This window comes from Ictalurus punctatus, chromosome 10 (assembly GCF_001660625.3).
Source record: "Ictalurus punctatus breed USDA103 chromosome 10, Coco_2.0, whole genome shotgun sequence".
NCBI lineage: Eukaryota > Metazoa > Chordata > Actinopteri > Siluriformes > Ictaluridae > Ictalurus > Ictalurus punctatus.
In genome coordinates this window covers 27,190,638-27,214,039 of record NC_030425.2, presented here as the reverse complement: position 1 = coordinate 27,214,039, position 23,402 = coordinate 27,190,638, and the positions used below count along the sequence as shown (strand labels likewise).

General features: G+C 42.4%; 1 protein-coding gene across 5 annotated transcripts in view; it reads right to left on the bottom strand.

Moving 5' to 3' along the window:
• The window catches only part of LOC108271057 (CSC1-like protein 2), a 59,499-nt gene that overhangs the window by 24,253 nt on the left and 11,844 nt on the right, over nt 1-23,402 (bottom strand). The window contains exons 2-7 of one of the 5 annotated variants that reach the window (XM_017478273.3): nt 16,857-16,965; nt 16,571-16,776; nt 15,000-15,079; nt 8,061-8,099; nt 3,072-3,162; nt 705-742 (exon numbers count right to left, since the gene is read on the bottom strand). In XM_017478273.3, coding sequence (XP_017333762.1) covers nt 705-742; nt 3,072-3,162; nt 8,061-8,099; nt 15,000-15,079; nt 16,571-16,732 — 410 coding nt within the window. In that variant the 5' untranslated portion in view covers nt 16,733-16,776; nt 16,857-16,965. The remainder of the gene's footprint in view (nt 1-704; nt 743-3,071; nt 3,163-8,060; nt 8,100-14,999; nt 15,080-16,570; nt 16,777-16,856; nt 16,966-23,402) is intronic. The other 4 variants (XM_017478272.3, XM_053683381.1, XM_053683380.1 and 1 more) reach the window with 4 other exon arrangements.

The following is a 23,402-nucleotide window of genomic DNA, read 5'->3' as shown; positions in this document are numbered from 1 at the left end:
TAGAAGAAGAAGGAGGAAAAGAAGAAGAAGAAGAAGAAGAAGAAGAAGAAGGAAAAGAAGAAGGAGGAGGAGAAGAAGAAGAAGGAAAAGAAGAAGAAGAAGGAAAAGAAGAAGAAGAAGGAAAAGAAGAAGAAGAAGGAAAAGAAGAAGAAGAAGAAGGAAAAGAAGAAGAAGGAGGAAAAGAAGAAGAAGAAGAAGAAGAAGAAGAGAAGAAGAAGAAGAAGAAGAAGAAGAGAAGAAAAAGAAGAAGAAGAAGAAGAAGAAGAGAAGAAGAAGAAGAAGGAGAAGAAGAAGGAGAAGAAGAAGAAGAAGAAGAAGAAGGAAAAAGAGGGCGGAGAAGGAAAAGACAGAAGGAGGAGGAGAAGAAGGAGGAAAAGACAGAAGAACATTATTAAAATGGCCTGGATTAAAGCTGATGGCCGAAGCGATTAACGATTTTCATCTGGTAAATTGTATTTTTTAAAATAATTACAGTAATAATGGTTTTCTGAACAAAATCTTTCCGCTAAAAACTGCAGAATGTCAATTAAACCCAAACGCATTACCAACGCGCTGTGCATTAAAACTCTGAATAATAAAAGACAGGCGGCAAAATGAAGAGACAAGCAGCCACCCTGCGGGCTCGGTCACTAACAGCGTGCTCGACGTCATTAAAACAACAAACAACAACAACAACAACAACAACAAAAAAAGGGGCCACTTACTTTATTCGAAAGATGGCCGTCAACCAAGAGCAGAACCCCTGCGGGAAGAGCGGATACAAACGTGAACTACGACCGTGAGGGGAAAGAAACGTGCATGTGTGCAAACAAACTGAGCATTAACAATTCACACAAAAGACAAGAAACAAATGGTGAAATCGTCAGCACAAAAACAATCAAAGCCTCGGAAAGCACCGAGCTGCTATTATTCCTTCGCCAACGAGGGCGAGAACGAGGCCTACAGTAATTAACCAGTCAGGAGTCGCGGTCGTGGCCCGCACCGACCGCGTAACGATCGGCTGCAGGAGCAGGATTACTGGAAGAGAGCCAGTCACGCTGGAGAGAAACGTCACCGTGCTCTCCGCAGAACCTCCACAATCTGTGCCACAATTACTCAGCACTTTCAGCTGCCGGGTAAGGAACTGAAAGTGCTTCTTCATTCTTATTCTTCCCCGTTGAGGAATTCGCTTCTGCTTTCAGCCACGACGCGTTTTTCTTTTTGCTCATCAGCAAATGTGGAAAGTGCAGGATCATCAGCAACATGGTTTATGCACAGAGCTGAAGGAGGAGGAAGGACGTCGGGTCCTAGATAAATGCTAGGTCATATAAACTTTATATAAAGTGTGTTCTGAGCGTGATCACTCGTCTGTGAAGGAATTAATAGATAGTGGAGAGAGAGGGGGGGAGAGAGGGAGAGAGAGGGGGGGTGGGAGAGAGACTGACAGAGAGGGAGAGAGAGGGATGGGGAGAGAGGGTGGGAGTGAGGGGGAGAGAGGGATGGGGAGAGAGACTGACAGAGAGGGAGAGAGGGGGGGTGGGAGAGAGACTGACAGAGAGGGAGAGAGGGGGGGTGGGAGAGAGACTGACAGAGAGGGAGAGACAGTGGGAGTGAGGGGGAGCAAGATCGAGAGGTGGGGGGGGAGGCGAGCGAGCAAGAGAGGGAGAGAGAGAGAGATGGTACAGCGTCAGCGTCCAGGACGAGAAATGCAACAAACACAAAGAAGAAAGACAGAAAGAAAGAAAGAATTTATTTTAAGAATAAATTAATAAAAAAAATCACAAGACAATTTTCTGTTTGCAATTTTAAGATGAATAGGAACACCTGTACTCTTGAACAGTCCTGCACTCCTCCAAAAAAAAAAAAAATCAAATCGACCAATCACGTCGCAGCAGCACAATGCATAAAATGACACAAATACAGGCCTGGAGTTTCAGATACACTCGAAACATGTGAGAATGAACAGAATCTGCGCAGAGACGAACGCAAAAATCAAGCAAACTCCGCAATATTCCGAGGAGCTCGCAATTTAAAAAAAAAAAAACCCCTCCCACAGATTTTCCTGCAGGTCCGGGCCGAGACGCGTCACGTGACCTCATCGCAACGCGCGTTCAGTCAAAGTCCTCTTCCATTGACATGCGTCTCATTTACCCTACAAACATCGCTGCAAACGACCGCGCAAAACTATTTTCATGCAATCGCGATTTCGCCAATTGAAGTAGTGTAAATAAATAAATAAACAAATAAATAAATAAATAAGCATAAACGAAATCCTGTACGGACTTTACATGGATTAACATCCAGTGAAAAGCAGTTGTGCTCCTTCTTGACGACAGACGTCAGGAGAGAACGGCCAGAATGACTACAGTATCTCAAATAAGCACTCTTTACAAAATCACAGTAAGGGGTGGGGGGAAACAAACAAACAAACAAACAAACAAACAAACAAACAAACAAACGAGCATCTCAACACGATGAACCTTGAGGCTTATGAGTTACAACAGCTGAAGACTTGAACGCCACTTTGTATTTTTAATCGATCTTCAACTGTCCAGTCCCCCCCCCTCAAGACTGAAGACGCCACCAGAGTACCTGGAGGAAACCCCCGAAGCACGTGGAGAACATGCACATGCGACCTCCACGCACACAGGGCGGAGACGGGATTCGAACCCCCAACCCCGGAGGTGTGAGGTAACCGTTCTCCCGATATCGAGAATTTATTTTACATAACGTTCGTACGGCTTCTAAAATAACCCGTCAGGTCTCGCTGCACGGCCATCTCGGAGAGATCTAACCTTCCAAGTTCAAACTCGCTGGCGTTAATTCAAATGGGTCCATTGTGATTTTCTCAAGAGAACCAGGAATCGTTTCTTATTAGGCTTTTACTTCGCTTTTTATCGAACATCACACGTGCGGAGCCTGAAGCCAAGCCTCCTCTTTCCAACCATGCATTATTTAACAGTATTGAGAAGAGACCTAAAGCCAAATCCCACGGCCTTGCCTCGCCCTCGCAAACCAGCAGTAGAAACAGACAGTTAGTGGGCGGGGCAACAGGAAGGACAGGCGGGGAAAATGAGTGACGGGCGCCTTACGTTGTCTCGCTGTTCGAAATCCACGGAACTGGAGACGGAAGTGAGGCGCTCGTAACGATCCGGAGTTTCTGAATGCAACGCCGAAGCCACGCTGAGGGGAGAGAGAGAGAGAGAGAGAGAGAGAGAGAGAGAGAGAGAGAGAGAGAGAGAGAGAGAGAGAGAGAGAGAGAGAGAGGGAGGAGTAAAGGAAAGGAGATTAAAAGCAATGTTCAAAGCAGATGCACTTTTTTTTCCTTTTCTTTTTTTTTTTTTTTATAAAGAAAATACACAGGTCAGTCTGGTCATTAAGTCATTCTGGAGCTCTGACATGGGACTGAGGAGGCTGGATTGAATCTCCACGTCACGCAAATGTCGGTCAAACTTCTATACGTGAGGAAAGAATTAAGAAAGGAGTCGAATTATTGACGCTCTTGAGGAATAGAAGCACGTACGCCGGGTTTTCCCTCAGACCTGGAGTGTGTAACGACTTGCGGCAGTTCACTGGGTGAGGAAAGCACACTTGGCTAGCATGGGTTTGGACATTTTTTTTTTTTTAAAACCACGCCGTCCGTTTATCTGGCTCCTTACACAACCTGTTCCGTCATCAAAAATCTCACTCCGGTGAAACATTTAGTGCGTCAACGTTAAAGCGTTATATTCGGTGTTCGTTTGGTTAAAGGCAGGAAAGAAAACCTATTTTGCATAGCGTCTCTTCATGGATTAATTCAGCTGCAGCAACTTCTAGGTTTTCCCAGACCACCACATAAAAACAGGAAATTTTTAACTTTTTAAATTTTTTATTTATTTATTTTGTTATCCCCGCCCCCGACCCACCAAGTCATCCATGTTGCAATCACAATATAAAAAAAAAGTCGCTTCATAGGAGATGTGTTGAAAGTATTTTTAAGAGACTCAAACTGATACACATCTACATTTTAAGCAACATTGACTTAAAGCAAGCCTGTGTGATCTGTTAAGGGCCCCCCCCCTCCACATTATTATTATTATTATTATTATTAATTTTTTAAATGAAGCATCAAACTATCCTCCATATGGATATCACACCAGACTCCCCAGTCACCATTTCATGCAGTTTACAGCAAGTTTAGTACACACACACACACACACACACACACACACACACACACACACAGGTCAGCTTGTATTATAAACTTCATCCCTGTTTGTGGAGGCCCGGCTGACGGCCTCATTAGGCTCTATGAAGTACAAATGTATTCGTTTACAATTCAGAAAGCCCGCTCCCTGACCTTAAAAACAAACAATACAAACAAACAAAAAAAACACAACCCTTTTTCACATTTCAAGGTGGTCAATATATTTATCTTATTACCAGGAAATGCAGAATTTCGTTTTTTTTTTTGCTTTGTTTTCACATTGTCGCGGCCAAAACTACTCGATTTTGTGGCAGCCGTCGGAGCAGTTGTATCGTACACCGGTCGGTGGGTCAGCGACGGAATCCTCGTTTGGGTTTATACTCCTCCTAGCCATATTGTAGCCACGCCCACAAGGGTGTCACCCAGGCCTGGATTGGGAAGTATATTATAATTTATATATTTTTTTTTTTTAAAGCTAGCTAGTGAACAAATGTGGATGAACTCCACTGACCATCAGAGATTCTGGCAAGTTAGATTTAGATATGTAAAATAAATAAATAAATAAATTTAATTAAAAAAAAAACAAAAAAAAAACATCCCTATGCAATTTTATACTCGTTGTACAGTCTTTTACAGTTTAGACACCTTAAGAGTTGTTTGCTTGTCCTTCGGGCGTACGGTGAACCCTTAAGAGAGTTTATATAGAACCTTAACAAGAACATGTTCTTCTATGAGACAGCGTTCTAAGTAGAACCTTTTTTTGGGAAGAAAATTAATGAAGCTCTCTTAATTAATTATACAAAGAACCCTTGAAGAAAGCTTCTAATGCCAAGAGTGTATTGTATTCACAGAATCAGCGTATGGTACTATCTCCAAATTATTGGTCGTTATCGTCTTAACGCCTAGAGCCCCACATTTTAAAAAAAATAAATAAAAAATTTTTATTCTTGGTACATTTTTAGAACAGATTTCGCTTTTTAAGGGTTCACTGGATAATACAGGCATTCTACTAAAAAGGTTAACCCTTTCTGATAGGAAAACATGTACACAGATCCTGTTCCTCCAGAGCAGGGGTGTCCAATCTTATCCAATCTTAAAGGGCCGGTGTGAGTGCAGGTTTTCATTCCAACCAAGTCACACCTGATTCCCCGGTTTAATCAGTTGATCTTGGCTTTCAATAGACTTGGGTATGGCTTCTGCTTGGTTGGAATGAAAACCCGCACAACACACACACACACACACACACACAGTACCTTTCCGGATAACATTGGACACCCTGGCTCCAGAGGAACAACCCAAGAACCCTTTCAGAGAGTGTAGTTAATTATCTTATGAAGCGATAGTGTTGATTTAAAACCCGACGTCCGCTGCTGAAGGAGGATGAGTCAGTCACCCGGAATTTTTGTCCAGGCCAGCAGAATGCTTAAATGAGCCACGAGGATGGCACACTCCATGGAGAATGTCTCCTAAAGCCCTAATTTGATTTGGCTGATCCTAGAGAGGACAATAGATGGTCTTATACAGTGTCCTTCACTAATATTGGCACCCTTGGTAAATATTTGCAAAGAAGGCTGTGAAAAGTTGGTCTTTTATTTATTTAGAGAAAAAAAAAAAAAAAAAAAAATCACAAAAGGTACTGTGCACTCATGGATATCAAACAATTGCAAACAGGTTTATCCAAAAAAAAAAAAAAAAAAAAAAAAAATTAAATATAGATGTGCAACAATTATTGGCACCCCTATGAATTCATACGAAGAAATTATATTTGAAGGTGATTGTAATTTAAAAAGTTTTAGTACACCTGGGTGACTAGGAATAGTAAATTGTTCAACCATGACTTCCTGTTTCACAGGGGTATAAGTGTGAGGTAACACATAGGCCAAATTCCCTTAGTCATTCATAACAATGGGTAAGACCGAGGAATGTAGCTGTGGAAAAAGGTTGTTGAGCTTCACAAAATGGGAAGTGTCTATAAGAAAACAGCACAAGCATTGAAAATGTCCATTTCCACCATCAGGACAATAATTAAGAAGTTCCAGTCGACTGGAAATGTTATGAATCGACCTGGAATTGGACGTGTGTCTGTATCGTCTCAACGCAATGTGAAGAGGACGGTTAGAGTGGATTAAAAAAAAAAAAAAAAAAAAAAAACAAGTCTCCAAGGATCACAGCTGGAGAAATGCAGAAGTTAGGGGCATCTTGGGGTCAGAAAGTCTCCAAAACTACAGTCTGAAGTCACCGACATCACCACGAGTTGTTTGGAAAGGTTTCAAGAAAAAAGCCTCTACTCTCATGCAAAAACAAACTCGAGCGTCTTCAGTGTGCAGACACTACTGGAACTTCAGATGGGATCGGGTTCTATGGTCAGATGAAACCGAAATAGAGCTTTTTGGTAATAAACACAGAGGTGGTTTTGGTGCACACAGAGCGGTAGCCATGTGGAGAAGTACCTCATGCCCACGGTTAAATATGGAGGAGGATCTTTAATGTTCTGGGGCTGTTTTTCTGCCAGAGGACCTGGACATTTTGTTAGGATACATGGCATCATGGACTCCATCAAATATCAACAGATATTAAATGAAAACCTGACTGCCTCTGACAGAAAGATTCAAATGGGCCGTGGTTGGATCTTCCAGCAGGACGATGATCCAAAACATCATCAAAAACAACACAAAAATGGTTTACTGACCACGAAATCAAGGTCCTGCCATGTCCATCCCAGTCCCCTGACCTGAACCCCATAGAAAACCTGTGGGGTGAACTGAAGAGGAGACTCCCCCAGCGTGGACCTCGGAATGTGAAGGATCTGGAGAGATTCTGTACGGAGGAACGCTCTCAGATCCCTCGCCATGTATTCTCCAACCTCATCAGGCGTTACAGGAGAAGACTCAGAGCTGTTATCTTGGCAAAGCGAGGTAGCACAAAATATTGACACAACTATATTGCACAACTATATTTAACAAAGATTTATTTTTTGATAAACCCGTGTTGTGTTTGCAAATTGTTTGATATCCATGAGTGCAGAGTATGTTTGTGAATTTTTTTTTTTTTTTTTTTTTAAACAAAAAAGGTTAAAACAATAAAAGACAAATTTTTCACCGCCTTCTTTGCTCATATTTACCGGGGGTGCCGATATTAGTGGAAGGCACTGTACAGGTCTCTGTTGGGGTGGGCGAGGTTTCGTCTTCCAGAGGTCAGATCTACCAATTTTAGTCTACTCACCTACCAGTTTCACTAAGCATTCACAGGGAGAGAGGAACCACAAACGGAGAACAATGAACGTAGTGGGACGGGAAATAAATCTGTTGGGAGTACAAGTAACACGACGGGGGTGCCAAAACTTTAGGTAACGGTTTTACCTTTGAACGGGTTCATAGTCACACTTTTCCTTTCTCGTACTGCAGTCATTTAGGTCAGACAGGTAGGACGAGAGATGCATGTTAGGACACACACGCACGCACACACACGTAAAGTTGCTCTTGTACTTTTTTTTTTTTTTTTTGGTCCCCACAAGGTCAAAACTACTGTATATTCCTATCTTTATGGGGACAATTGGTTCCCCCTCCCCCAACCCAAGAGATTTTTTTAATATATAAAAACCAGACACACACACACACACACACACACACACACACACACACACACACACACACACACAGTCTTAAATAACGAAGCATCAGTAGCATGTTAGGAAAGGTCATAAGGTCAAAAACTCTCAGAATGTGCAGCAGACATCAATGCAACCCTCCCAAACACACAACACACCCTACAGGAGGAAGAAAAGCGTTGTTAGTGCACCAGTTAGCAGATGAGGAGCAGCCCAGGAAAAACACATTTATTTATTTATTTCTATATAAAAAGAACCCTCATGAGTGTGAACATGAAAATGACATACTATTCCCGCTCTTCTGTTCCGTTGAATCTCTTCTTCTGTCTTGGGAAGAGAAAATAAATAAATAAATAAATAAATAAATACATAAAAGAGGTAGTTAGGATAAAGAAGAAGAAGAAAAAAAAAAAACGAACTAAAACATTCACACACACAGTTTCTTTTTAATTCTCTGAGAACGAGCTGCATCTGAGGAGGAAGCATCGTGTTAACACATTTCCAAGCACAAGGTAGATGTTTCTACAGTATGGTATACGGTACTGTATATATTCTTATCCAATTCAGACCACAGACCAGAGCCAATTATTTCGGTGTTGATCTAGATATTTAAGGTCATTAGTCTCTTACAAAAAAAAAAAAAAAAAAATAAGGTTCAGTCTTAACCTCCTGCTGTTTTTCCTTCGACGTGCAAATGCAGAGCCAGGTCTCGGATTTACCTCTGAAGAGGTTTTGGGTGGAACGTTTCTATTTAAAACGAGTTTTGTTGATGTTTTTCAGCAGAAATACCATTACGGACGTAGCCGAGTGGAAACCTTGAAATCAAAAATCAATTCCATTTGGACATTCTTACGGGGTGCCGATAGTTCTGGAGTCGACCGCATACACGGCTACAGTCTAGGATGATTCAGGTTTGACTTTCATTATAGCAACCAGAGATCATGAACGCAATTAAAAAAAAAAAAAATTCCATACTATAGTCCACAACACAGCACGGTTCTGAGATTACGAAAGGTCCGTGCTAAAATTTCACACAGCATGACCTTCACGTCACGGTTTAGCGGACCTTAGGGCGCGTTAAACGGTTCAGTTCGTAGTAGCTGAGGAGAGATTACAGTGTGTGTTCGACATGAACTGCAACAGACACACACCAAAGGAAAAGGGCTCTGGTAAAGGAGGGAGAACGAAAACTTTTAAAGTGGTGCATTCGTGCTAGTTATACACCGTGGTATTATAGCTTAAAGTGCTGTTCTGAAATGTAGTATTAATTGCCATACTCATTTTTAGCTTTAACCGCCAAAAATATTTGGGGTCACTGAAATTCAGGAAAATACTCCACCCCCCCAATATTTTACGTTGTGAGTCTATTAGACACGACTAAAACCATGAGTAGGATACTGCTGATGTAAGTCTGAACGCAAAGCTACCGGCGACTTGACTTCAAAACTTATTTCAAAGCAAAGCTAAGCTAAGCTACCGGTGACTTGACTTCAAAACTTGTTTCTAAGCTAAGCTAAGCTAAGCTACCGGCGACTTGACTTCAAAACTTGTTTCTAAGCTAAGCTAAGCTATCGGCGACTTGACTTCAAAACTTGTTTCAAAGCTAAGCTAAGCTAAGCTAAGCTAAGCTAAGCTACCGGCGACTTGACTTCAAGATTTGTTTCAAAGCTAAGCTAAGCAAAGCTACCGGCGACTTGACTTCAAAATTTGTTTCAAAAGCTAAGCTAAGCTAAGCTACCGGCGACTTGACTTCAAAACTTGTTTCAAAGCTAAGCTAAGCTAAACTACCCGCGACTTGACTTCAAAACTTACTTAAAAGCTAAGCTAAGCTAAGCTACCGGCGACTTGACTTCAAAACTTATGATTCAACTCTCTCCGGAAAACTTGCGATAAGCACCTCAACTCTGATAGCGAAGCTTACGATTCACGATACAACGCTCTCCGCAAAACGCGAACGACTCCCAAATCAAATCGGACTGCAAAAGGTTATGAATTGTGACTCGGATACAACTGCAAAGCTTCAGACTTGCGAATCCATTCGGACTACGAGAGGTTATAAAAATCAGCTCTCTCGGCAAAGCTGACGACTTGATTCGAGCTGCTTTGCGGTTAGAGTAGAGCCGTGATTCATAACCTTTGTAGCTCGAATCGAGTCGCAAGCTTTGCAAAAGGTTTTGACTCATGACTCGACTCTAACGACAACGCGTCAGACTCGATTAAGACCGCGACTCCAACTCGGACTTCTAACCAACCGACCCACGACTTCTGACTCGCCCACCCCAAATGAATAATAACTTTGCATTGGTCACTTCTAGACACAAGAAGAAACGCATCTCTATCAGCCAACATAAATTAGTGCCCTAACACGGGCTAGATAAAGCAGCAAGCTTTATTGTGTTGTCAATTGCAACACAATAAAACCCCCAGGCTTTGGGCCAAGCCGTGGACCTGCTATGAGAAAACAGAATGTTCCTGTATCCCAGTTCAAAATAGCCAAAGCCCGAAGCCCTGCGGTTCAGGACAAACTCATTTCCAGCAGCATCACTCAACAGCACGGATAGTCGATATCCAAATGGCCCAGTTTGGGGCATTCAAGGTCCTGCACTGCACAAACCAGAGCACCGGGAAATGCCAAAAAAAAGGAAGGGAAATGCACACTGTGGTGAAAAGTATAGCACAAATCTTTCCCTTGTTTCCTTTTCAGGAAGATATTAAAGTATGACACAAATATCAAGGGGACATCACATGGGCCAGATGTACTAGGGAACGTTGGAAAAACAAGAAGAAAAAGAGAGAGAGAGAGAGAGACAGAGAGAGAGAGACAGAGAGAGAGAGAGAGAGAGAGAGAGAAAAGGGACTTGGATACTGTAGACAACAGTTGCTGAACTTCAGATAATGAACGAACTAAAAAGCCCCATAATTCAATGTGATGATGGACTCATAATCCGTCCTTTTATTCATATTAGTACACTAAAAAGAAAATCTAAAAGTAAAAATTCAACAAGAAACGCGATAAATATTTGGCCGTGTAGCTTTAAAAGGCTACTAATTTGTTCAGGGGGCGGGGCTAGCTAGTCAGCTAGCCCCCTTTTAATTAAAAAACAAAACCCACATTGACTTTTACTCCTTCTTTTTAAAAATAAAATAAACTCCCCTAGTACCATTTAGCACGCTTTAGTGTCCGAGAACATTCAATTCAATTAAATTTTATTTGTATAGCGCTTTTTACAATAGACATTGTCTCAAAGCAGCTTTACAGAAATATCAACACGGTATACAGATATTAAAAGGTGCGAATTTATCCCAACTGAGCGAGCCACTGAGTGGCGACGGTGGCAAGGAAAAACTCCCTAACATTCTCCTCCTAAAGTTCATTCTTCACATTGTGGGTACTGAGAAATCTGGCATTTTTTTTTTTTTTTTTTAAACTGAAATAAATTCAAAACGCAAACACGGATACAAGAAATCTAACAAAAATCAGATCAAAAGATACAAAAAAAAATAGCCTTACGAGAAAAACAGCCCACACGAGAAATACTAAATCTCAAGTGAAACATAGCACTGTTTTCAAAAACACAGAAATACTAGAACCCAAATCAATAAACACTTAAAGGTTAAACAAGGTCGAGTCTTCCAAGCCGATAATAGCCTATACAAAAAAAGAAAAGAAAAAAAGAAAAAAAAAAAAAAAAGGAGGAAGATCGGATTACAGGTACGTGCTCCGTTACGTAACTGGGTGTATGTTTGGCTCGGCTTATTTTAGGGTGTATCGATAAACGATAAGACCAAAGCGTTTGCCAACGTGCAAAACCATTTACAGCATTTGGCAGACGCCCTTATCCAGAGCGCCTTAGAGTTATACAAATGAGCAGTTGAGGGTTAAGGGCCTTGCTCAAGGGCCCGAGAGTGGCAGCACGGCAGCGCTGATCAGTAGACCACTCAGCTACCACTGCCCTAATGATATACAGAGAACCAACTGAAACAAACAAACACACAGAGAGAGAGCGAGAGAATGCGTGGGTTATCGAATCAGTCACCCTGCACAGTAACACAAATCCTGGGAGTGCAAAAAATATGCGCACCGCTCGCCGGAGCAGATTGCTTCATAGAACAGATGGCATTTGTAATGGCGGCTTAATTCACTTCCCTCCTCCTGCCAAACCGGTGTCAAGAAAGCCGTGCACCGGAGCGTCCGTAGCTCAGTCATCCCTGCCCACAGGATCGAGATGACTGTGTAAAGGGGAAGGAAAAGTGAAATCTCAAGGCTTGGCGGTGAAAAGGCACAAAGAAATGAGTCAGGAGAAGGAGGCACAACATGTCTGCGAGGTTATTTTCGACGCCCAAACCAGTTCTCTCCCGGGCTAACCAACAACCGGCTGGTATAAGACGTGTTAGCAGGGCTCAGCCATCTAAATTGATTAAATAAAATAATTATATTAAAATATTATATATAAAAAAAAAATACATAAAATTAATATATATAAAAATTGTTGCCATCGCGGTCATCTTATTTCCTGTTAATAAAAAGAACGGTCTGAAGTGAGAAGTAAAGCCGGGGCTGAATTCTTTCCAGCCCGGACTGTAGATTCATGCAGCCTTGTCAGATGAAACGCTCCCTAGACTTCACCTGCATTGTAGTTCTACGCGATTTGTTCAATCCCGCTTCACAGACGCATCCATAACACCCGCATTCAGATTTAAACCCGAGCAGAGCTCGGCCTTCAAGCGCAACGGACTCGACGAACACGCTTCGGAAATGCCAGCTCATACGCGACATGGCCGAAAGTTTGTGGACACTTTTACGGTCACCGCCATACAGTATGTGCACTCCTTTCCAGATTTAGTGCCTTGACTTTGCCGACATCCTAGGCGATTCTTCGTGGCAACGGTTTGCGGGAGGTCTACGTATCGCGGTCGCGGTCAGGCGTCCGCATACTCACAAAAAAAAGTAGTCAGAAAGGTTATCACATTGACCTCTGTATCCGTTTCTGATAGAATACGTGATCTGTTCATCTGGATAACGTACATGTATTGTGTTATATCTCTACCATGATTGAAATAAAATACTGGAACAAGGTACCCTCCCCCTTCCTCCTCCCCCACCCCCACCCCAAAACGGACAGACCAGGCCAAATCAAAAAAAAAAAAAAAAAAAAGGTTGCCGAACAGCAAGCGCAGCGTTTCTGTTGAACGTGCTTTATTCAGAAAGACACCGCATGATTTGCAGACTTGAAACACTCGACCTAATTCCCGACCGGCGTCGCCGATCTGCCTTCTGACGAGCGTGTTCCTGTGTGTACGTGTAATAGCTTCATGCCGATTACGAGACCCCTGTGAGGAGCGCTTCCATATTCAAGCTCGAGGCTCGAGCGTTACGTTTCACGCAGAGGAAAACGTTCGGCGCCTTTGTAGCGAACATGAAAGGATAAAAGTCCGTTCTCGTAGGGTTTTCCGAAATAAAAGCTAAACCCACGTCGGAAAAGAAAGAATCAAATAAACAGAAAGGACGCAGAAGGACGATTTCTATAGTGGTTCGCGGCGCGTGGACGTTTCTTCGCCGTGGACCAGCTTCCTTTAACAGAAAAGGAGCGCTTAAGCGCCTGTGGTACGCGTCTTCGGTCAACCAATTAGAACAATTATATTAAAAGGAGTTATTCTGCCAGATATGGGCAGCATGGTGGTGTAGCACGTAGGGTTCCAGTCCTTGGTTCGATCTGGAGTTCGGATTATCGTCCGTGTGGAATTTTGTTCGTTCTACACACGTCCACACGGGGTTTCCTCGGGGTTTCCTCCGACATCCCAAAAGCATGCTGCTAGGACGGCTGGATTGACGAAGACTCCAAATCCACCGCTCCCCTTCAGATGGACGATCGCTATCGAGATTTTTTTTTACCTGCATAATTTAGCTAGAACCATTCATGCAAATCCTGGAGTGATGTTAATCCAGCTTGGCTAAGATGACGTGCACGGACACAAACGTTACTATGGCGACCGTCTGGTGCAAACAGGAACAGCCAAAACCCCCTCCATCTTTAATGCCTTACAATTGAGTCTCTCTGAAAGCTGAGCGCTTCTCAAGAGTAATAAAAAAGGTATCAATGTTCTCGCCTTCCTCATTCCATACACGCGAATTCATTGTCACAAGACAATGTTTGTTACACACACACACCCACACACACACACACACAACCCGTTTTACTGGTCTCCTGAGCTTCACTGCTAAGGATACGGACGGCTGCAACACCGCGCTGTAAAGAACAACAAATTGGAAAAACTTGACACGGATGATGACGTGAGATTTCCTTCCTCGGACGTGTTTGAGGGAACCATGACACCAATTCAGAACAGACCAGCTGGGGGCATGCCGTTTTAGGAGAAGAATCAGTACAGCAGTACCGTTTCCACCCCAAAGTGATCCTGCGTTATTTTCACATAACAAATCAAGCACTTCAGGATGTGCTCATATACTACAGCGACGTGACCTCGATTACAACGTTCTAATTACACCGAGTACACAGCATACTTTTTATCCATTTACGATTACATCTAAATGTGTCAGAACGTCCATGAAACGAGTTATTCACGTTCTAGCAGCTATAAACAAATCTTTCCCTTACCAGCCTCTCTCTCTCTTTTTTTTTTTTATTGCATGAAGAGAACGGCGACTCCTTCTGTAGAAGTTCAATACAGAAAATTTCACAATCCAGTCTGCCATTACATTCGAAACGAGCGCGTTAACCTGATCCTTCGAATTTGTAGCCAGGACTACCGTCCGAGTCGCCGTTATAGAAAATTCAAATCTCCCGACCAATCAGAATCGAGAATTCTACAGCGCCGTGGTATAAACAAACATAAATAGATGCTTAGTGATCGTGATTAGGAGTAATCTGTCTGGGATGATCAATTTAAAACAAAACGTTACTGGTTCCTCGTGTGTGTAAATGAAGAATATACGCTTGCTTAGTTTCGTTTACGTGAGCGCATAGGTTCAAATTCAAGAGTATAAATAAATAAAATTTTTAAAAAAATAAAATAAAATAAAAAAGTTCTTGCCATTTTATACCAACCTACAAAGTAAAAGGTGATGGGGGTGATAATGAAGCAATAAGGCACGATGTGACAGAAGCTGCAAAAACCCTTCACAAACAGCAGAACAGGAGGTTTTGGTTAGCAACCCAACATCATCTTCCGTCTTCCTACAGGAAAAGGAAGGGGACACATCCGTACCTGTCGGCGTCGGTCACGAGAGCCAGCCTGCCATAATCCCACGCCAGCTTCCGCAAGATGGAGAAGACAAAGAGAAGTACCTGAAACACGAGTGGAGACAAAATAATCGTCAGGGCCTTGAAAATAAAGCACCGGGCCGATAAAGATAAATAAATAAATAAATAAATAAATAAATAAATAGGTAGGTAGAAAAGGAAACGATCAATCAGGGAGATAATGATGAACATTAAACGAGTCACACGGCGCTATAGTATCATCACACACACACACACACACACACACACACACACACACACACACACACACACAAAGAGCAGTGTAACAATGCTGACTAGGTCACTTTCGGTCCTCGGCTGGAAATCTACACCGACACCCGGGTCCGGGTCCAAGTCGTGCTCGTCAGCAGGAATATAGGTCAACGTTACGGAGCGGCTCACACCTGAGAACGTTATTAGGTGACACATCTCTCCTTTCATTATAGTGAGAACCACCTTTCGGACCTCTTTAAAAGGCTATTGGGTGAGCAAGGCCACATTTGGGTTAATGCGTTGCTCTTGCATTTAGCAGCATCGTTTTTTTTTTTAAATCTTGTTAGACATGCTCAAATAACACGGGATATCTGAGAATCGGAGCATCTGATACTGGGGGTTTCTGCTACAGGGACTACGGCTCCAGGTCCAAAATAAGCGCTCGGGAAGTCTCAAACTGATTTTAATTTATTTATTGCTTTTATTTATATTCTATGCCATATAGAAATCAATGGTTTCCCCCCCCCACGTGTTCCTTTCTGGGAACGCTTAAAATATTCTGTTTTTTTTTTTTTTTTTCTTTATTAGAACGACTTCAAAGTCTTTGCAGAGGCATTTTTCTAAGATCTCTTCTGTATTTCCAGGAAGCTTATGGGTTACTGCTCCAGATCTGGTGCTCCTTTGAGGAGCAGGAACTACTAGGGTGAACCATCACGGATTAGTCAAACGGAAATCTCACTGAACACCAAACTCCTTTATCCACCTTTAAGAAGTGAGAAAAAGAAAGAAAGGAAATGCCACAAAGGCAGAACTCGTCCATGTAGTCAAGAACCATTCGCGCAAAAATGACCCATAAAGCGCAGTCGAACTGGTTGAAAACGTTAAATTTGTTAAAGCGCTACTGAATTCGTTGAACACACAGATTCCTTAAAAAAAAAAAAAAAAAAAAAAAAAAAAAACACCCCTTTTCTAATTTTAATTAAAGTTGAATTAAATAATTAAACTGGTGTTTATATAATAAGTAAACACATCAGTGAATCACTTGGGTTATAGTAGAATATCTAGCGACAACAGGAACTAAACAGTTTCACAGACATTCCACAACATGAAATGCAACTGTAAATGGATTATAAATAAATAAATAAATAAATAAATAATAAAAAAATAATCATTGGTACACTGCGGTCACACAAGAGTGGTTATAAAAATAAGTCAATAAAACTTTCGATGCGTTGTTATTGTAAGATAATTAACAGTAATTCTGCTTCATGTCGGGCCACCACGCCACCCATCATCGTTGATTATTTTCCCCAGTATGCTCACCAGGAAGCACATGAAGTCGAGAGCGAGCACGGTGGGCACTCCTCCGAAAGGCAGGCCCTGCAGCACGGTGCTGCGGATCCGAGCCGAGTAGCAGTAATCTTTGGAGTTGTTGTAGCAGCTGGTCTGGCCCACACAGGGCGGGCCCCCAAATATCCTCACCATCACGAGCAGACGAGAGGGTTCACTGCCGCATCCTGCTACTGAACCTGCAAACAGACGGAACGATAAAAAAAAAAAAAACAAGTGGGTTTCAACAAAGTCAAAAAGTAAACATGGCGAATCCAACCTGGTTGAAATAAAAGTCCTTCCAAGCATTCAGTCACTGAAAAAAAATGCTTAGGTACTTGGTACTATTCTCCTGATGCCTGGCACCGCAGTCGCTCCAGGAGGTTGATCTAAAAAAAAAAAAAAAAAAAAGTTAGCAATAATCAGGAGGCCCACCAACCACCTCATAGGTTATTTCGAACATCTGTATACACATCCTAGTTCTGTCGCTTCAGTTACCACAGACCAATTAGCGGCGATGAAAGTCACATCGGCGAACGTGTCGCAGCTGAAGTGCAGCCTCCCTAAAGGAGCAATTATCTGAGGATGGCGTTTCCATCTGACGCAACGGAACAACGTGGCCCTATAGAGACCTGAAAAACTCACTCGACGGTTTTCGAGTGGTGTCGTGGGTTTTTTTTTTTGTTGAAATTTTAAGTGGCAATAGCACGTATCCCGGACGATATTCGTGAACCAAGCTGAATCCGTGACGATCGATTCTCTGGTTGAGCGAACGGATCCGCTTCCCATCTCGCAGCACTCCTGTGAAAGTAGGAGGACTTGTCTGGAGGTGACGGGGCAGAGAATAAGCGATCGGATGTGAAGCCCAGTTATGACTCACGTTCAACATGACCACGTGATGCTTTTAGAGAAACCTTAGTAACCGCCTGGTCAGGTGTTCTGACGCTTTGATTTAGGCTGTTGTTTATATTTCAGGTTTAAAAACCCTCACTTCTGGTTTAAATCCGGATACAGGTTATGCGTCAATATAACCTTAACGGAGATATTAGGAAATGATAAACCTGTAGTTCTTGTGCTTGGCTTTTGGGCATCATACAGTCTGACCACACCATCTGGACTTGTGCTTAAAAGCACTTCAGTAAACAGAAACGCACGCCTTAACGGAATCCAACGGAGAGTTCAGGAAAAGTGAAAGAACGGCAGACATAATGGCAAATGTTAAATAACGATTGCTCAGACTGCTGAAAAGGCTGAGAAGGACAAGGGCAGGGAAAAAAAAAAAAAAAAAAAAAAAAAAAAAAAAAAAAAAAAAAAGGAGACGGAGTAACAGAGGGTACGAGAATATATGAGAGAGAGAGAGAGAGAGAGAGAGAGAGAGAAGGGTGGAGGAGGGTTGGCTGCAGTAGCACTGCAGCAGATGGCTCTGCTAGACCAGCCTCCACACTCCCACAGTCCCAATGACAGCGCCGCCAGCCTCTGTTTCCATTCCCTCCTCCCTCTGATAGGCTCAAAGCACCGACAACGCAACCGCTGATCCCCAAAATAATCCCACAAAGACACGACCGAGATCCGGGGACTGATTCGGTGCTTGGCGCTTGTCTTGCCATGGCAAAGTCTCATGATGAGGATGCTGGGCGGGGGTTGGGGTATGGGGGGGTGGGGGTGGGGGGGGAGAGCTGTTACCAGGGAAACGGGAAGAGAAGGATGCAGCTGAATCACTCTCCGGAGCGACGAATCATATTTATAAAAGACTCTGAGGACTTGACTGTCTAGTTCTTATTCCAGGGAAAACCCGTTCGACAAAATGAAAGAATGATTAACCATCGCACGAGGGGGGTGGCGTCGACCGGGGTTTCTGGAACGGGAGACGCAAAAAAATGTTATCGTCCCTTGACTCAGCACGCTGATTAAAACGAACGCAATTAATTGCACAATTCTGCATGGATTAACTGCTTCTACAGGCTCGACAAAGCACTTCGACGGTGTTTTAGACCAGAATAGAAAAAGCCGTTTGCTCGACACACCTTTAACCACACCTTTGCCTCCACGGGAAAAATAAATAAATAAAATCACGAGAAGCCGGTTAGACCGAGATGCAGACTGCTCCAAAGCTTGATCTTGAGCCAAACAATAATAGAAGAGCACATGAATGACTTACACACGAGACTACAAGAACTGCATCGCTACTATTTTTAAAACGATAAAATGGTTAAAGCGGAAGCGGTGTCATGGGTTAATGAAGAGCTGTGATTGCTGGCAAATTTGCTGTGGTGACTTGTAATCTGGCTATGTGGTGTATTTGGGGAACGAGGGTGCCGATACTTTAATCCGAGACGTCTTTAAAATACAACGCGTTGTTAATTGTGCGACATGTAGTGCACTACGCAGTATATTCTTCGTTACACGTAGGAATAAAACACTTCCTGTTATAGGAAAATATAGGAAACCCCCCTCCCCCCCCCCGCCATGTTGATTATCTATAAACACCCCCCCCCCCCAACGGTTTTACGCCTCACTTACACGACATTCCTTTCACAGTCATCATAAAGGAAGACTGTAAATGATTGAGTCGATGAAGGCATAGCGAATAAATCCTTATTTTTTTTAACGAAATATATAAAAACCAGGTGTATTAAAAAAGTTCCTTACGTTCCGTTCAGCCATCGTGTCATACGACGCGCTTGTGATTGCATCATCATGATGGAAACGGATCCCGAGTTTACGTCCTGATAAGAATCTCGGAAAGCCATTTCCTGCAACAATTATATTTATCCAACAAGAATTATATTCCACTATAAACCCGAAACAACCTCGAGCGCAGCTCGGCTCCCCCAGAAGTATAAAACATAGACGGGTCAGCAGCATCAGCATCTGGCCGGACTCTGGCTGGTATTGCCAGAAGAATGGACTCCATAATGGATATTGGCAGATTTTACAGCACGATGTACTAAAACGGTAAAAAGGTAGACGAGATAAAATGGAGAGGTGGCTTGATCTCAAACAGAACGGTAACCTGGCAACAGGGATGAGCGTGTTTGGACACGTGTGCGTGATCGGTGTTTGATGAATACTCATCGCCAAGCTAGTCGAACAGCTGATGGGAAAGTTCTCTGTACGGTCGCCTCGGGATGGTAGTTACGACCATCGACTCGGACAAGCGAGCTGCAAAGCATCGATAAGGTAAACCTCAACAAGGAATAAATGAAGTATAAACTTTTATTTGTCCGGGAGTCATTCTTGCGGATGCGATAGAGATGAGATAGCATAGCAAAAGATAACACTAATGTTATAATACAACTAGACATCGCTGACCTAGCTAACTGACATTAGGTATTCATGTACTGAATTAAGTTGTTATTTTATATATAAAGGCTAGGATTATTATGTAAAACAGGGTCTGACTGCTTCAGAAAAGGTTGAATCGCTTAAAAGGTGATACATTTTAATGGTGAAATTAATAGACTTTTGACTACAAGTGTTTTGTCAGCTTTTCTTCTCAAACATGTTAAGGATTATGGTAAAAAAAAAAAAACAACAACAACAACAAAATAACTTCATTTCCTTCAAATTATCCCAAACCCACCAACCACTAGCATAGCTGGACCCAGGCTGCACCCAAGCCCTCTGAAAACCTAGGGAAAACACGGTCGTTGTTCCCAAAGCCCGGCCGCCGATGACCGATCCCTACCGTTTATCCCACATCGCACACATCTTTGTTCCTTATTGTAAACTCTCTTCATGGAGATATTTACAGTAATAAGAGTGTTATATCGCCCATTTCCTTCGTGTCCATTTCACAACTCCTCACTGCGTCTTTTTGTCTGAGCTTTTGAGAGAAATGACGCAAGTTTGAAACTACAGAAGTCCTCTTTGGCCACGGAACCTTAAACTGACTCGATTTCTATAAGACACAAGTCAAAAATGAACGATTTTCCTCTCCCGATAAATCGATGTTCTCTATTCCAAGTGTCTTCAGAAAAATCTCTCTTCTTCATGCAACGCGTTTTAATATGCGAATAACCACGGTGATTAATGAATATGCAAATTAGCCCACGGTGAGTTTTCCAGCATGCGTTAGCTAATCTGAACGAGACGCTGGATGAGAGCGAGAGAGAATTATTAAAAATCCTGGTCTTGGTGAGAGGTTGGTCATAAACACGTCCGATATGAAACGTTCACCGCGCATGACATTTCAATTCCTAAATCTGAAAGGTTGCTTAAGAAAGCCGATTACATCTTTAATATCCGATATCCATGCGTTTACAAAATACTGCAGGTATTTACTTCATATTTATTTCCATTAGGAGTTTGTGAACGTCCTGCTACGTTGGTAAAGCAGAGTCGATCTACACGCCAGCTCCGTGACCAATTCCTCACGTCGAGCTCTTCTATGAGAGCTGTGGATCTCACAAGGCGATGATCGAGGCGAGCTAACACATACCGCTACATGCCATTCCCACAGGGGCGTGATGGGATTTTTCCAACCTCTACTGCTCAGACACCCCACTGCCCCAGTTTTACTGAAAACGATGAAACGTTTCCATCGTGCTCAAGCGGCAAAGAGGGCCCAAAGAAAGGGCGGAAGTGAAGAGAAGAAAGAAAAAAAGAAAAAATAAGATAAAGGGAGCGAGACAGAAAGGGTTTGAGATAGGGGATGATGGAAAGGAGAAAGAACGGAGGAGAAGTGAGAGACAAAGAGGAAATGAGGTGAGAGAAAAGACAAAAAAAAAAGAAAAAAGTAAAGCGGGATGTAGAGACGGAAAGGAGAGCATGTTAAGCAAAAAGGACAAATTAATAGTGAGAACTGGAGAAATAAAATGAATGAGAAGAACCTATTTTTTTATTTTTCAAAAAGATGCGTTTAAAAATGTAGCGAGACACAAGCTTAGTCTCGAAGGAAATGACACCAAAAAAACGAGCAATTTCACTCCATTCCATCAAACTGAATATTTAGTTGAAACTCCATGATTCATCACCCTGCTTTATATATTTAAATAAATAAATAAATAATAATAATAATTTAAAAAAAAAAAAAAAAAAAAAAAAAAAGACACCGATTCATTCAATGATACTGACGATGATTTCTGGGCAATGAAGACTTCAAATCGTATCAGACTGGGCGCAACACCAACGTGCGGGGCAGAGGCAGGGAAACGACGACTCGAACAGAGACAGAAACGAAAATGAAAGAAATAAGAGACGGACCCCTGAGCGGCGGTCACAATGGAGGCGACACGGTATGTGAAAAGTGATTCATTCCCAGGAGAGGTTCGGTTCATCTCGAAAGAATACTGACTACGGAGCATGGACGAGTGCGTGACGTTGGAGGACTACAACAACAAACTAGCATGCTAGCTAGAGACTAGCGCTGCAACTAACGATTATTTTCATAAACGATTAATCAGCTTAATAAATTAATAAATAAATAAATAAATCCATAAACTGTTACGCAAACGCCATACTAAAACTGGACATTATAAAAACGGGACAAAAACTTGTGCGCTTTGTGGAAAATTAGTGCAAAAAAATTAAACTACGGTTCGGAATTAATAATAAAATCTCTCTTTCACCACACCTCACGGTTTCTGTTACTCGCTGCCTTTAGGCGTATCGTTTTAGTTATGTTTACTTTAATTGTACCGTTTTAATCTGACGGAGACCTCACTTGCGTTCCTTTTGGGTATAAACATAAGTTTGTGCTCGTGCATCACTGTCGTGCTTACGTGCTACACAAGCTCCACTTTGTAAAGTTTGCAGGTTACAGTCTTCTTAAAATGCTTCCCTGCCTTGGAGGCCTTTTTGTTGCAGCTCTACTAGAGACCACAGCATACTTCATGCAGAGAGGACATTTAGCTGGCTTCTACAAAAACAAACAATATGACGTAGAGCAAGATTCTTCCTTTAAATCAAGCATGGGATTTTAATAGCGCCACCTGCGGTACCGGATCACACGTACGTGACGGCCAATACGAAACTGTACAAATTGTTAGCTCACGAAGGTGGTTTCGTTTCCATCCGACCCTCACGGACACGGTCACTGCGTTAAGCAGGCTAAAGCCTTCTTCTCGGTTAGCCGGTGACCGAAACTCTACCACCATCCGTGAACGATTCCGCCCCGAGTCGGCTCTTTGAGTCGACCGTCCTAGGTTAACGTCGAAAGCCGACTTGCATAACGAGTCTCGTGTTTATTCCCTACGTCTTTTCTTTATCATGGTTCATAATACCGCAACCTTCGACAATGGGTCACTCGACAGCCGGACGAGTAGATTTTTACCGGTGAACTGAATCACATGAAATGACTCACTGAAAATTCCCCATCACCGCCAGAAAAATGTCACACCATGGCCAACCACAAATCATCTGGTTTAATGACTGCACCAGATAAAACACTCGAAATAGTTTTGTGCCAAGAAACGGCTATGAATCATGTAGCCTTCAACTAACGAGAAGGTCATCAAGGTACAAAAGATTCAAATATCTGGTTAAATTAATACAGTAAGAAATAAAATGGATATGAATAACTGATGTCAAGCTTTAGCTCAGCGACAGCGTAACAAAAGAATTGCTTATTTTAATTCCTTTGTACTATTATTAATTGCTCTAGTCAATAAAACTGGGCTAGTTACACACGCACACACACAAAAAAATCTGCTTATAAACGTTAATGCAGTGACGTGTGTATTATTGGACACGTTGGACGGGAAGTGAAAAGGCAACTTGGTAATTAAAACGCAAGCCGTCAGCTTTAATTCGAGGCGAAATTACTCCGCCATATTGAGCGAAACCGGGAGGAAGAAGCTCGAAATAAAAGCTGAGCGCCTCACTT